Genomic DNA, 14,806 nt, shown 5'->3' with positions numbered 1-14,806 from the left:
TCTTTTATCTTCCTTCAAATTCTTGGATGTAGAATAGAAAGAAGGAATCCTGGACACTGACGGAAGCCTGGAGAGAAGGACGTGCCCGCCCCCCATTACGCTCTCTGACCCTGGGGATGTTCGCCTAATCCTTATGGAACTATCCTCAGGGTCAGTTCCTCTAAAAGTTGCCATCTGAGGACGAGTAAGGAGAATGGACTTTGGAGTTAGACGGCTTTGAAAACCTGCTCTGCCTTTACCTGGCTGGTTGGACTTAGGCAAATTTCTCATGCTTTTTGAATCCATTTCTTCACAGGATGGTGCCTGTTTCATAAGGTAGCTGTGAGGATTCAAAGTGATGCTTGCATTTCAAGCATTTATTCCAGAGTCTGCCATGTAATCAGTATTTGCAAACTCCCCTATGTGTTATCTCCATCAATAATACCAATACTGATATTATTGATAGCATTAATTTGTTTCATAATAGCATCAATGAACTAATGCTATCAATAATAACAGTACTAGTGCTACTGATGAAGGTGCATTCAAAGAATTCTGTCTGTGGACCTGTCTGATCAGAGGATACTGTTTAGGAGATATTCAACCCTTTCAATACTGTTTCCCAACCCAAGAATGTTTGAGTTCCCCTAAAGATGCTTTGCCTCCTGATACTGCATATATCTAAAGACTTTTTAAAAGAAAATGTGGCAGGCACTTTTCCTCCTTTTGGACTCTGGAAAACCTGTGCTGGTTGTACTGTGAATCCATCACACACCCCGTTGCAGGTCCACAGGGATGCTCTAAGCCATCTATGAGGGCCGGATGCCAGGCAGGCGGGGTTGGGATTCCCCTGGTCAGTGGCGCCCGGGCTGCGCTCCAAAGTGATTTCTCACTCTGCTGACTCTCCTTGCATGCCTTCCCCACCCCTCTTGAGTTTTGTTTCCTTTAATTACAATCCAATTGAGTCCTTAAAGGGGTAAAAGATGAGGAATGGAAAGAAGCGGCCTCTCTCTCTCTCGTTCACTGAACCACACTGCAGTTTTTGCCTCCGGCTGAGTGGTGCCAAGAGGTGCCCGACCTATAATAAATGGAAATTCATATATTTATCGATCTTGACTTTTTAAAAGGCAGCATATTTTGTTGCCTCTTAGCATCTCAAGGCAATCGGGGGTCCTAAGATCCTTCCTGATATCTGGGAGACTAGATGGCATTTTAGGTCAAATGGAAAAATAAAAAAAAAAAAAAGGTGGGGAAGAAGAGGAGGTAAGAATGTGGCTCGGTGATCTGTAGGTGGTGGAACAGAGCGGAATTGATCAGGAATTCAGAAGAAAGCCTGGAACCGACACTAGACACACCTCTCAAAAGCTACCATCACTCCCTAGAACCCAGTGAGCACGCAAACCTCCGTACCTCTCTCTGTCCTAACTTTCTATGAAGACTCCCAACTGTCTTACATCATTCCTCTTTCCTCTCTGCTTTCTCACACCCCCTCATTTTCTACCAGAGGGTTTCATTTTTCTCTTGTGTCAAGGGGAGATAGTCATAACACCTAGCTCGTAGGTTGACTGTGAGAATTAAATTGGTTAAAATAAGCAATACATTGAGAATCATGTCTGGTGGAGTCACAGTACGGGTGATTGCTCTCATATTACCAGCTTTTCTCTTTTGTAAAATGGATATGATGATACTTATCTAGGAGTACAGTTACAAGCATTCACTGCCATGGACATAAGTGAACTGGCACACGGTGGGCCCTTAGTAAGTGTTGGGTCCTTCCAATAGCCACCTCCCTTCCCCCAGGACTCATGTCCACCCTGCTAGATATTTTTGTGCAGAAATACAAAGTGATTTGTTCAAGGTCACAACTGTAGCCTTGCTGAAGAGCATCTTGTCTTGTGAACTAGCTTATGAAACAAGGCGGGGCTCTCGTTTTTGTAGCTCCTGTTCCACCCACAGTGCTGGATACAGGAGTATTGCTAAATAAATCTTTGGACTGCCACAGTGACCGAGCTGATGCTATAAGGCCATAACTGTAGGAAGGTTGACACTGGGAGGAAGAAGTCTTAGGATCAAATCTTGATTCTACAGTCACTATGTGAACTTGAACGGTTACTGCATCTTTTTGGGCTTTTATTTTTCTGTCTGTATAATGAGAGAGGTTCTGGCCTGGTTAGATCTCCAGGGCCTCTTCCTACTGTGGCAGCCCGGGTCTGTGAGCTCATGCTGTAGGTACACGGGTAGATTAAGATGGCCACCCATTCTTGGCTACTATTCTTACAGACAAGTAAAGTCTGTTCTCTCTTCTTGAATCTGAGCTGACCTTAATGGCCTGGTCGACCAATAGGATGTGGTAGAAATGATAGTCTGGGACTTCTGAGACTGGGTCCTAAGAAGCATTACAGCTTTTGCCTTAGGACATTTGATTTTGGGATGTTTCTTTTGGAGATCCAGCCTCCACGGTATGAGATGCCCAAGCTAAATAGAGAGGCCCTGGGCAAGTGCTCTAGCCCACAGCCCCAGTTTAAGTCCAACATAGCTAGGAGCAACTGCCGGCCCTCCCGGCCCCAGTACCAGACAGGTAAGTGCAGGGGCTGTCTTGAAAGGGAATCCTCTGGTTCTAGACATCCAGCTCGTCCTGCATCAAAGGCAAATCACCTGGCTGAGCCCATATTCCTGATCCACAAAATCGTGAGTTTTAAGTCCCCGAGTTTTGAGGCAGTGTGTTATACAATAACAGATAACTGGGATAAAGAAGATGAATTGATATTTCAAAAGGGGCTGAGAAGGACAGATTTCAATCACTTGATGGTGCGAGGTTGAGTCCATCAAAGGACCCCTTCCTGAGCTGGGAAACCCAGAATAACACAAAGGAACAGCTTGAGTGAAATGCTTCAGGGGGCAGCAGCGACTCAGAGGAGGTGGCGGTGCCCTCAACGCAATATCATGATTAAGCGCTGACAGTTTTCTTTGGTTTTGTCCTCTATCTTGATTAAAATTATGCAATGTTTATACTGCCACGCAGAATAAATGGAAACATAGCTTACTTTTCAAACTGCCTTGCCGACATAATTATGTTTGTCAGATTTATACCGTTTCTAATAAACAACAATTTTTTTTTAATCTTTCGCACATTGAAAGGGAACACAAGGGTCCCTCCCTCTTTTGAGGTTTCATTCATTGTTACTGTCTCCATCCCTGGTCAGGAGGTGTCTCCCCAGAAATACTGAAATTCAAAATAACAGGATAATTCTTTATATAGTGTTTCCTGGATCGCCTTCCCTTTCCGTATTATCATTCACCCTGAATTAGTTTTCTACTGCTGTTGAAACAAAGTCTCACAAACTTGTGGTTTACAACAATGCACGTTTATTAGCTTGCGGTTCTATAGGTTAAAAGTGTCACTGGGCTGAAATGGAAGTGTCGGCAGGGCTACATTCCTCTTCTGGAGGCTCCAGAAAGAAGAGAATCCATTTCCCTGCCTTTTCCAACTTCTGAAGGCTTTTCTTAGCTCATAACCCCTTTCTCCTCCTTCAAAGCTAGTGACATTGCATCCTTCTGAATTCCCTGGCTGCCTCCCTCTTTCACATTTAAGGATTCTGTGATTAAATGGGGCCCACGCTGGTAATTCAGGATAATGTCTCTCTTTAAAGTCAGTTTATTCTCAACCTTAAATCCACATGTGAATTTAACATATAATATGTTAATTTCCCCTTTGTAAGGTGACATATACTCAGGTTCCAGGCATTATGATGTGGACATCCTTGGGGGTGCCTGCCTACCACACACACTATGGTCCTCCCCAATTTGGGCAACTATAAACCTGAGGACCAGATTATCTCAGGGGAAGATTACCAGAGCAGAACCAGAAAACCAAGTTATTTTTGTTTGTTTTCCTTTTGGGTTTCAGAAGTTGAGGGCTCCTTTGAAGGTAAAATAACTATAACAATAATAGACAAAAGAATCTGTGATCAGTTAGAAAAGTGGCTTCTCTCCCACCCATAAGGACCACTTGAGCTGAGGGAAGAGAGGAATGTTGGAAGCCAAACGAGATAACTTTGCAAATGCTGGTGAGTATCCTTAAAAGAGACCCTGTGCTCTATTCCTACCAAGAAGAGGACAAGGGTTACAAAAAATCAGCTAGGTTTGAAAGATCTTAGGGCAAAGGGGATCTGTGCCTCACTTGCCAGATAGCAAGCACGGCCAAACACTCTTCCCTGTCATGGAAGCAGCCACCTGCACCTGCCACCCGTACCTGCCTCCATGGTCTGTCTGGACCAAGGGGGCTGCCTGCAGATCCTCGTGATCTGAGGGTGGTGTGGAAGAGCTGGTGCACACTCTTCATGCCCTCAGTGGGACAGGGAAGCATTCTGATAGGTGGAGCCAGTTGGACTCAAATGACCTTGTGGTTGGGCTGAAGAGAACAGATGGCAAAATACACCACATACCTGTAAATTACATGGGGATAGAAAGGTCCTGGCATATGCCAGAAGGCAAAGAGAGTGGTGGACAAGGGCCAGATGAGGCAGCAGGTACTAGACGTGATAGGTGACGGGTCCGGCACAGATCATCCCCTCAACCCCCTGCCTTAGGCTTATATCAAACTTCTTGAATCAGATATTCGGGGAGAGGTGGGAGGCAGAAAACCTGAATTGACGAGTACTAACTTTCCACTACCAATGAATGCATCAGAACAGAAAGGGAATTTAGTTATAGAAATATTAAAGAAAATTAAATACATTGTGTTCCTAAATTTTTGTGGCCCTAAATATCTTATCCATTACAAAAATATCAGTAATTGTGATCTCATAATCTCAAAAATAAATAACACTTTGTAAATCCCAAAATATTTACAATTACATTCCTAGACTTTGCAGAAAATCTGAGTTCAAGACCAATTGCTTCCTTTTGAAAGATTAAGAAACTGAGGCTAATGAGGTCAACAAAGATTCTAAATCTCTCCAATAACCAACTCAGGGCTTACGCCCAAGTCACTCAGACCAAACTTCTTTCCAATCAACATTCTTTGCTGCCATGTCCTCTCAGCGCCACAGGAAAGCAACCCAAAGTGGCTCTTGGCACTAAGAATGACATTGAAGACAAGTTCTTGGCCTCCATCCTGCCACCTTGTGGTAACACCTTGGAAAGTCAGTCCATTGCCTACACTGGAGAGGGAGTCTGCTATCCAGGCTTGTTGTGAAGATAAGTTATTGCATGTAGATGTGCGTTGAGAACTCTAAAAGTGTTCTAAGAATATAAAGCATTATTATTACTACTTTTCTGCCAGATGGAGTTTATTAGAAGAGGGGCTATAAAGAAAAGTTCCTCTTTGCAGGCATGACGGAGAGTCCACAGAGAAATGAAAAGAGATTTTAAATTTCAGTGTAAGAGCTGATATTTACCTGTCTATTCTACACTCACACAAAAAAGCTTACCCTACATCCATTGAGCCCTAAAGTTGCAGCTTTAACATTAGATCCTTAATCTAGAGAGGAAGGTTTTGACAACCTTATCAGACTGTTGAATTTTCTCTTAACCTCCAGGGACCAAATGTTCTTTCTCTTTCTTCATTTTTCCAGTTTATATTAATGAGAGGAAAGCGAGACAATTCCTGCGCGCACGCACGCGTGCACGCACACACACACACACACACACGTCTCTGCATTCTGAGGTTTCATTCTTCTGGGACATACATTTATCCTCGAGAAGGAGCTTAATTAATTCAAGAAAGAGAACTGATGGAAAAAGGACAAAGAGACGGACAACTTAATCCTTTCAGAATTGTCCGCCTCGTGTTTTGCTGACAACGCCGATGATGTGGAATGTTCTTCTGAGTTGTGTGCCCACTGACCAGCTCTAAGACTTGGGCAAACCCCGCTCTTTCTCACTGTCCCTCACGTTTCCAATATGCAAAATGAAGGGTTGGGTTACAGTCCTGTGACATAGGTAGCTGTTGATGCACGCCGCCCTAGCATCCGCAGTCTCCTTTTCCGTTGCTAACACACTCCTTTTCCTTTCTCCCGGCTCACTACCAAAAAGTTTAGGTGCAAATTCCACTTAGCCCAAGCAAGCCCCAGGTATGACTGGTTGTGGGAGAAGCCCTGTCCTTCCGTCTGACTACAGTGATTGGTACAGAGATTGACATGAGAATCAAGTTGGCCCAATGAGAAGAAATCCTGTGACTTTAGTTGGAGGAACTAGGAAAAGACTTGGTCTAGTCTAGCAGGACTCACTGAGCGGAGTGGGTATGGCTGGCCCGAGAATGGCCTGGTGCTGAGGAAAGCAGAGTTGAGAGAAGGAGACGCATCCCAATGACATTGTTTGAGCCTCTCCATCCTATGGTGCCTAGACTCATTTGAGACAGTATATTTCCTCTTTTGACCTAAACTAGTTTGAATTGAGTTTCTGTCACTTATAACCCTAAAAATTCTAATCAATAAAATCTCTAACGGCCCAGCCACCCCTGAAGATCCATCCATCTTTGAGTCTAACATGTAGGTTCATTGCATTATCTTGTTCTTCGGAAGCGACTTCTTTGGTCTCCCGGCCATTGCCTATTTCCCAGCTGTTGTAGTGGCACCTTAAGAGCCGACTGTGTATTTTTCCCCAAGAGCCTGGTCCAGAGCAGGACTTCCCATTCCTCGTCTCACCCCTTCCCTCCTGCCCTTCTTTCTTCCTTGTTTACAGAGATGGGTATTACTGGAGTGTGGGGCTAAGTCAAAAATTCCATGGGTTCTCCCTCAGCTTACTGGATGAGATCAACTTAAAAAACAAACAAACAAACAAACAACAAAAAACCAGCCCATGCTACAAACTATCACAGGTAATACAACAGGTGCAGGTACAGAAAATAGTAATGATCCTTAAAAGGATAGGATCAATTCTCCAAGCAGGAGATGGAAAGCTTCATAAAGGAGGTGAATCTGAAAAGAAGTCCACATGTTTGCTACCTGGGCTGGGGGGCAATTCACTTTAGGAGAGAGAAGAGCGTAAACAAAGGCCCTGAGGCATTAAACAGACAAGGATGTTCAGAGAATGAGCTCTAATGAGCTCCATCTGGCTCTAGTGTGAAATGAAGTAGAGTGATGGAGAGGCTGGAAGGAGGACAAATCAAGAAGGGCCTTGAATGCCGGGCTAAGGAGCTTCGTCTACAGGGCCCCCCGTTTCCTGGGCCTGCTTCAAAAACACGCCCCCCGCCCCGACCTCCGCCTCTCCCTCGTGTGTACACATCCATGAGATTGTTACAAATTCGGATTCCTGAGACCTAAGCTCCTTCATAGAATCAAAAGTTCTGGTGTGGAATCCTAAACCTGCAGTTTAAACAAGCACCCTAGGTCAGTCCTATAAAACAAATTATGCGGGTTGGCATCTCTACAGGCAACAAAAATCCCCACACGTCGTCTTCTGTATCTTCATCCAACATGAGACGCCAAAGCTCCATGCAAACAAGTCTGCCATCTCCCGCCACACTTTAGCCATCCCTGCTCCTATCCCAGTGTAAGTGACCCATCTTTTAAAACCAGTTCCAACACCAACTTCCCCAAGAAGCCCTCTACAACCCTTAGGTATCAGCTGAAACTTTCTCTTCTGAAAATTTCACTGACGTACCCACCCCCACCCCCCACTGTGTTAACAGAGATAAGACATGCCATGCCCTACCCCATTCTCAAATGAGCTGCAGGCTTCCTGAAGCCAGGATCTCTCAAGGACCATTATATACTGGGAACGAAAGTCCTAAGATCTTATTTCATTGTTCCAACAATTCTATGAGTTAGGCTTAATTGTCCCACTTTACGGATGAGGAAACCAAGGCAGCCTGGTATGCCAAAGGCCACAGAGGTAGGAGCAATGAGCAGTAGTGTCCTCCATGACCAGCTGCCCCTCATGGCGAGGGGCCTCCAGCGAGTAGCCTTGGCACCGTGGGCCAGCACCATGTTAATAAGTCAATGCGCACTTACCACACATCCCGAAGAGTCCACCTGGCGGTCAGACACGCACTTGAAATTTCGAGTACAGCCCCCGTTGTTCCGAGAGCAGTCACGGACGGGCCCAAAGGAGGACAGCAGGTCATTGATGGTTTCGAAGTATGTGGACAGCATTGCTTCTTCCCTTGGAGAAAAAGGGGACGGTTAAACCCCAGAGGCACTAGGATCATTAGGCTTTTTAAAAAATTTAAATGTGTATTCATTACATTCGAGATCATCATTTATTATATTTATAACAAGACAATGATACAAAAATATATTTAAAAAGAAAAGAAGAAAAACAAAAAATCCAATAAGCTTATGATCACGTACCATGATATTTGTCTAGTTGTGATAAGTTAAGATGACACTTGAAACTCTACATCCTTTATTTCATTAGTTTTCATAATTTTGGAAGGTAGGTATCCAATTTCCATTTTACCGATAAGGGAACTGTGGCTCAGAAAGATGAAATGTCTTGCTGAAGGCCACCCGGCTTGTAACGTGTCAAAATGGAAGTCTGTGCCGAGCTCCATCTGAGACTAAAGAGAAGGCTCCTCCCGCTACCCAACTCTTAACTCGCAGTATATGTTTCCACAGATTCCAGACTTCCCCATAGCAACTCTTCAAAATGAGCACATTCCTATTATTCTGACTTTATGAATATAAATGGAAACTATGTGGGACTCACAACAAATTACACAGCTTACAAAGGGCCACGATGCAAACACAGGACTATCTGACCCCGACACCCTAAATACTGCATACAAGTCACACCACCGCCACCAGAAACAAAAGCTGTCGCAAAGGCCGTGGTAATCCAGTCCAATGAATGATTCTTCCCAGGTGAGGTTCCCGAGAGACAACACTGGACTAGATACCATAATTCATGGATCTTCTAAAATTCTATTTGATGAGAGATATAGATGGAAGTTTCTGGAGTCTGTTTTCTGAAGAAAGGTCCATAAGAGGAATATCCTAGCACTGAAGTGTCTAAGAAGCCCACGATTGCAGGAGAGGCTGCAAAAGCACCCCAGGCAGTGAGAAGAGGCACTGTATTCCTCTGTGACGTGTGCCTCGTGGAACGCAGACTTGTGAAAGAGGGGCGAGGCCTGCATACGCACGGGCAGCGAGAAGAGGCCGGTGAGCACTGCTGGAGCTGTCTCTGGCCTCCCCTTCACCTCCTCTCCCATTCTTTCTCTCCTCAGGCCCGAGGCTCCAGGGTTTCGTCTCCTAGCTTATTTCCTGTCACCAGTGAATACTGACTTTAATACTGACGTGCCAGTGAATTTGTTAAATTCCAGCTCTAATTAGATGTCCCACTGATCAATAGCTCTCCATTACTTATAGAAGAAAATCTAAATTAGTTTCCTTGGCTTTCAAAGTCCTTTGTCATGTGCTCCCTCCCTACCTGTCCAGCTACATTTACCCTGTCCTCATATTCTCTATCTGCTAGCCAAAGGCTTCTTCTCATTTCCTAAACGCACAATCTTCGGTCAGGTCCCCTGAAAACGGACTATGAAACAGAGGGTTGCATAAAGGGACCCTTTTGGGATACTCTTGGAGGAAGTGAGCAAGGCACAGTCAGGCAAGGGAAAGGCTATCCTGCAATGTTGTTGATGCCACAGAGATCTTAGGCCTTGGCTGGTCCTCAGGGGAGCTTTGGAGCAGTTGGGACATCTCTTTAGAGGTATCCCTAATGGTGGCAAGGGATCTAGGCCTCCGCATCACCTTGTCGGCCAGTCACTGGCCTAGGGGTATCATCTGGAAGGGGTAGCCTTGAGTGAGGCAGTTCCCTGTGGCTGAAGGCGATGCCCAGTAAGGGACACAGCTGTGGGCCATCAGCCATGACCCTGGGGGTAGATGGGTTGGTCCTGAAGGAGGGGTCTGAGAGCAGCGTGTGCCTTCACCTCTCTGAATCCTTATTCATGCCGTTCTGTCTAAATGCTCATCTCTAACTTTTCTCCCTGATGAATTCCTAAGAACCCCTCAAAATTGTTCGTATTCATTCATTCATTCATTCATTCATATGTTGCACAGGCTTATTGAGTGCTTACTGGGTACAAGCACTATTCTAGGTACTGGGGCTACAGCAGTGACATTGGTCAAGGTCCTTACGCCCACAGAGCTTACGATGACCCCCTTTGTGAAACCTTCTCTATTTCTCCCAACCAGAATTAATTCCTTTTCCTTTCTAGTACATTGTTTAAATCTATTATCTTATTGATCATAATCGTCAACTCTACAGTTTCCCAGAAAGACAGCACAATTTGGAGTGAAGGGCTCAGGATGTACCCATCCTACTTTAGCCTCCAGCACAAGGCCTAGTAAGAACTTATACTACAAAGTATTTTTCAAACATAACAAAGAAAACACCAGCAGGCAGGGATGCCATCTCTACCCCTCAGTAGTTTCACCAAGACTCAGCTAGGACACTCCCTGCCCACCCCCCACCTCTGGGCTCCCAGTAGAATCCTCCATGCTCAGAGACAAAGGATGAGATGCTGGGAGAGGTGTCGAGCTATCCCTCACTTCCTATTTTTGGATAGTGTCAGGGTGTCAAGCGGATGGGGGCAGAGAATTAACAGTTCCTGAACTGAAGCCCTTGGGAGACTTGTCACTTTTGAATCATGGAAAGAACTGAGGATCCTGGGCCCACATTAAAGCTGCTAAAATATTAATGTCCTTAGAGGGAGAAGAATAAGCGGGAAGTGAGAGGAGGAGGTAAAGACAGAGGGAGAGACAATCGGAGACGTGTGAGAGCAAGAAAAGAGATAAACATGTAGAGAAATTGCCAGAAGGAAAGAAGAGAAACTGAGGCAGAAACACGGTCATTCAGAAGGAGATGGATGGGTGGATATTTAGATGGATGAATGGATAAATGGCTGTGCATTTAGATGGATGGATACATAGGTAGATGGTAAGTTGGTAGGTGGGTAGGTGGGTAGGGGGAGAGGGGGAGAAAGGGAGAGAGAGAGAGAGAGAGCGCGAGCGCGCGAGAGATGGATGGACGGACAAATAGATAAACAGAGAGACAAAGAGAGAAGGAGAAACATATCCTGAAGAGTACCATATAGGAAACAGAGAGTGTGACAACAGACAAAAATGAGAGCTAGACTGGGAGAAGGATGAAGAAGGGAACAGAGGAAAAACAGAGAGATTCGAAAAGGGGAAACCATGAAGGTAAACAGAACAAATGTTGCCTAGAGAGAGGAAGAAGAGAAGGGAGAAAGCAGGAGGAAGGAGGAGGAGAAGGGGCTGGGTGGGGAAAGGAGAGGCAGGGGCTGAGAGTGGAGACACAGCCACCGTGTGAGTGGAAAAGTACAGGCACAGAGACAAGGAGAGTGGAGACAGGGAACGCCGGGGAGAAACAACGGAAAACAAGAGAAAAACAAGCAAAGAATGTCACCTTTCAGTGGAATTTGGAGACAGCTCAGGCTGTACAAATACGGAGGCTGTTAACTTTTAAAAGGATTGATTCTGCATAAACATCCGTTACATGAGGGGGACATTATTTAAAACATGAAGACTTGATACAGGGACTGTTACTGTCTAGAGAATTGATTGTGTCGAGCTTGGAAGATGAAGAATCTGGGCACAAGTGACAGAAAGAACTCAAGCAGATACTGGCAATTTCTTAACTCAGGACTCAATCTCTCATTCTGGCTGCTGAATGCAGGATTTGGGACCTTCTGGAGTTTAGAGTTATCTCAATCCAATGACAAGGGGCAAAGGGATCAGGGGAACAGCACTGGGGATGGAGGCAGATGGGGTGACAGGGAGATCTGGGCGAGAAACCCAGCTTTGCCAGAAGTCACCCATGTCATCTCCATCATCTACGATTTCCTAAGCTCCACTATGAGCAGAGAACTGTGCGAGGCCCCCTTTCCTCCACTAACGCCTGCGACTTCCACCACCGCAGTGAGGCACACGTCTTTGCTCCCATCGAGCAGCTGGAGGCACTGAGTCTTCGGGAGTCATGCCACTTGTCTTGGTTCACGCAGGTATGAAGTGGCGAGGCCAGGGCGTACATGCAAGTCTGCCTGAGGGCAGGTCCTGAGCTCTCTCCACGCCAGCCCTCAAGACAGTAAAAGCCGACAGAAACCTATGTCCAATTCCTCTGCGTCTTAGAGGAGGAAGGACTGGATGGAAGTGTAGAGCTGTGCGACCTTTGCCTACCACCCAGCTCTGCCTCCTGGGCTATGAATGGGCCACAGCAGCCTCGATCATGATAGAAGGAGCAACGTAGTTTCTGAGAGCTGCCATACTAAGTATCACAAACCGGGTCTCTTAAAACAATGGAGACTCATTCTTTCACAGTTCTGGAGGTTGGACGTCCAAAATCAGGGTGTCGGCAGTGCCATGCTTCCTTTGTGGGCTCTAGGGGAGAAGCCTTCCTTGCCTTTTCAGAGATTCCCGTGGCTCCTGGCAACCCTTGGCATCCTTTGGCTTGTAGCTGCATCGCTAATCTCTGCCTCCATAGTCACGTGGCCTTCCTCCTCATTCCATTTCCTCTTCTTACAATGACACTACCCATCAGTGCTAGCACCCACCCTAATCCAATGTGGCCTATCTTAATTACATCTGCGAAGACCCTATTTCCAAATAAGGTCATATTCTGAGGTTTTGGGTGGACGTGAATTTTGGAGAGACAATCCTCATCCCACCACTCAGCTCAGAAGGACATTCCCAATTTCACACAGTAGGACAGAGCCGGGGTCGGAAGATGTGGTTCTTGGTTCTTACTCCAGTGCCCCTAACACCATGTCGGCTCTTCCAATTCCAGACTTGGCATGCTACAGCGTGATATTTACAAGGCCTTTAAAGTCTTAGAAAAAGGACCACAGGGGAGCCACCTCTTCATTCGAGAGAAGACCAACATTGATTAAGGACCTAACACATGCCAAGTGGAACGGCGGTCAGCAAGCTTTTCCATACGGGATCCACAGCAAATATCTCAGGCTTTGCAAACCACACACAGTCTCTGTCGCAACTACTCAAGTCTGCTTTTACTGCACAGACGCAGCTGTAGAAATTATGAATGACAATATGCAAAATGTAATGAATGAGTATGGCTGTGTTTCAATAAGACACTATTTACAAAAAGATACAGCAGGCTGGATTGCTATTTCCTGTTTTACATGGGAAAACCAGCAGGTCAGTGTTGGAGTTAGGATTTGAACCCAGGTATGCTCAACTCCAGACTCGCATTCTTTCTCCAAATGAAGTTTCTTCTGAACCTCAGTCTTCTCAGCTACAAAGCAAGAACAGCATCTTTCTAGCTCCCAATCATGTAGGATTATCGTGAGAATGCAATGACATGGTGCATAGAAACACGTCTTCCAAACTCCATAACCTGATGCAAATGCACTCCGAGTTCATTCCTTCACCAAATATTTGAGCACCTGCTGCATGCCAGGTACTGAGCTGATGGTGATTATGGCTCTCTCTGGCCTCTCTATACCTGTGTTGCTGTACCTGCTAAGTCCAGACACTATCTGAGGTATCATCCTAATTCCTTTTTTCTAATAATACTGGTTTTAAAACTGAGCCAGTCAGACTTCACCAGGTTGAGTGAGGCCGTCATTCCCTCCCTACCCGATTGCTGGGGTGTAAATGCATCACCTGGGCTCCATTTGGCCGAGTCAGCTGAGCCCCATGCAGGGTGAGCATTAGGCAGGGTGGCTAGGAACAGATGCTGACATGGCCTGCTGTTAATAAACACCAGGGAAGATCTGCGTCACTCATAGAGAGGTGTGAGTGGATGACATGGGGCCCAGACAGTGACAAGGCCCCCAGGGGTGCAGACTAATCCTTTCTTGACAGCAACTGGCAGCCTTGCTTCCTGAGCTCCCAGGGAGGGACGAACCCATGATAGCACTTGATAAGAATGGAGCTGCCTTCTTGCCCCACCCTGCCGCGGGGTTCAGGGAGCCTTCTCGGTCCCCCACAGCATGGGAAAAAGCATAGAACAGTGGAGATGGGGCAGGCTTGTCTCCCAATTTCACTCGCTGTGAGACCTTGGGTGAGTCCCTTAAACTCCGAGCCTCCATTTTCTCATCTGAAAAATATGGGGGATATTAATACCTAGCTGGCAGTTAGCGTGAGAAATAACTTAGATAATATACGTAAAATATCTTGCACACAAAAAGTGCCTGATAGTAATTAATGCCATCGGAATGTCCCTCAAATTTGCAAGGTCTGTAACCTGAGAATGAAAGGAACCCAAAATAGGAGAAAAGAAAGTGGACTTGGGCCTCATATTATCCATTTGTTCTTTTAAAGCTTTTTACTGATGCATAATTTGTTCTGGGCCCTGGCTGGTTCCTGGGGTACACAGGAATACATATGACATTGTGTGCATAGGGAGGCAAAATAACAAAACAAAACAAATCAAAACACTTAGCCTGCAATAGAACTGCAACCACAGGACTATAAGGACCACCCCGCCCCAGACCTTGGGAGTTGGCGGTGAGCCAGGCCTCAGGTAGTATCGAACCTGAGACATAAAAGATGAGCAGGAATGAAGATGAGCCGAATGAAGGAGGGCGGTGTGGAACAAGGGCGTTCCAGGCAGAGGGAGAAGAGGGTTCACCTTGAACAGGGGAACCTGAAGCATCGTGAGGGAGCTGGGGGTGGGGGGAGGGGCAGAGGAAGAGGGGGCAGGGCCGCTGGCAGCCAGGCCAAACGAGGTTTTGTGTGCCAGGCCTTGTGGATTCTGGACTTGTAAGCTATGGGCGGCGACCAGAGGGTTCTTACAGCAGATCCTACTTTTATTTAGACTAATGGCATAGATTCGTATTTTATAAAAATCATTATGGCAAGGAAGACAACAATAATACTTAACGCTTATTGACCATTTATAA

At 45.9% G+C, this 14,806-nt stretch overlaps 1 protein-coding gene across 11 annotated transcripts in view; it reads right to left on the bottom strand.

Annotated features, from left to right (window-relative positions):
• Nucleotides 1-14,806, bottom strand: part of ASTN2 (astrotactin 2) — a 900,155-nt gene that overhangs the window by 319,603 nt on the left and 565,746 nt on the right. For all 11 annotated transcript variants that reach the window (XM_036238510.1, XM_036238511.1, XM_036238512.1 and 8 more), the window contains one exon: nt 7,935-8,085. In XM_036238510.1, coding sequence (XP_036094403.1) covers nt 7,935-8,085 — 151 coding nt within the window. The remainder of the gene's footprint in view (nt 1-7,934; nt 8,086-14,806) is intronic.

Source organism: Rousettus aegyptiacus, unplaced genomic scaffold, assembly GCF_014176215.1.
Source record: "Rousettus aegyptiacus isolate mRouAeg1 unplaced genomic scaffold, mRouAeg1.p scaffold_m13_p_3, whole genome shotgun sequence".
Taxonomy (NCBI): Eukaryota; Metazoa; Chordata; class Mammalia; order Chiroptera; family Pteropodidae; genus Rousettus; species Rousettus aegyptiacus.
The sequence above is the reverse complement of the archived record's forward strand: the minus strand, read 5'-3'. Positions and strand labels throughout refer to the sequence as shown.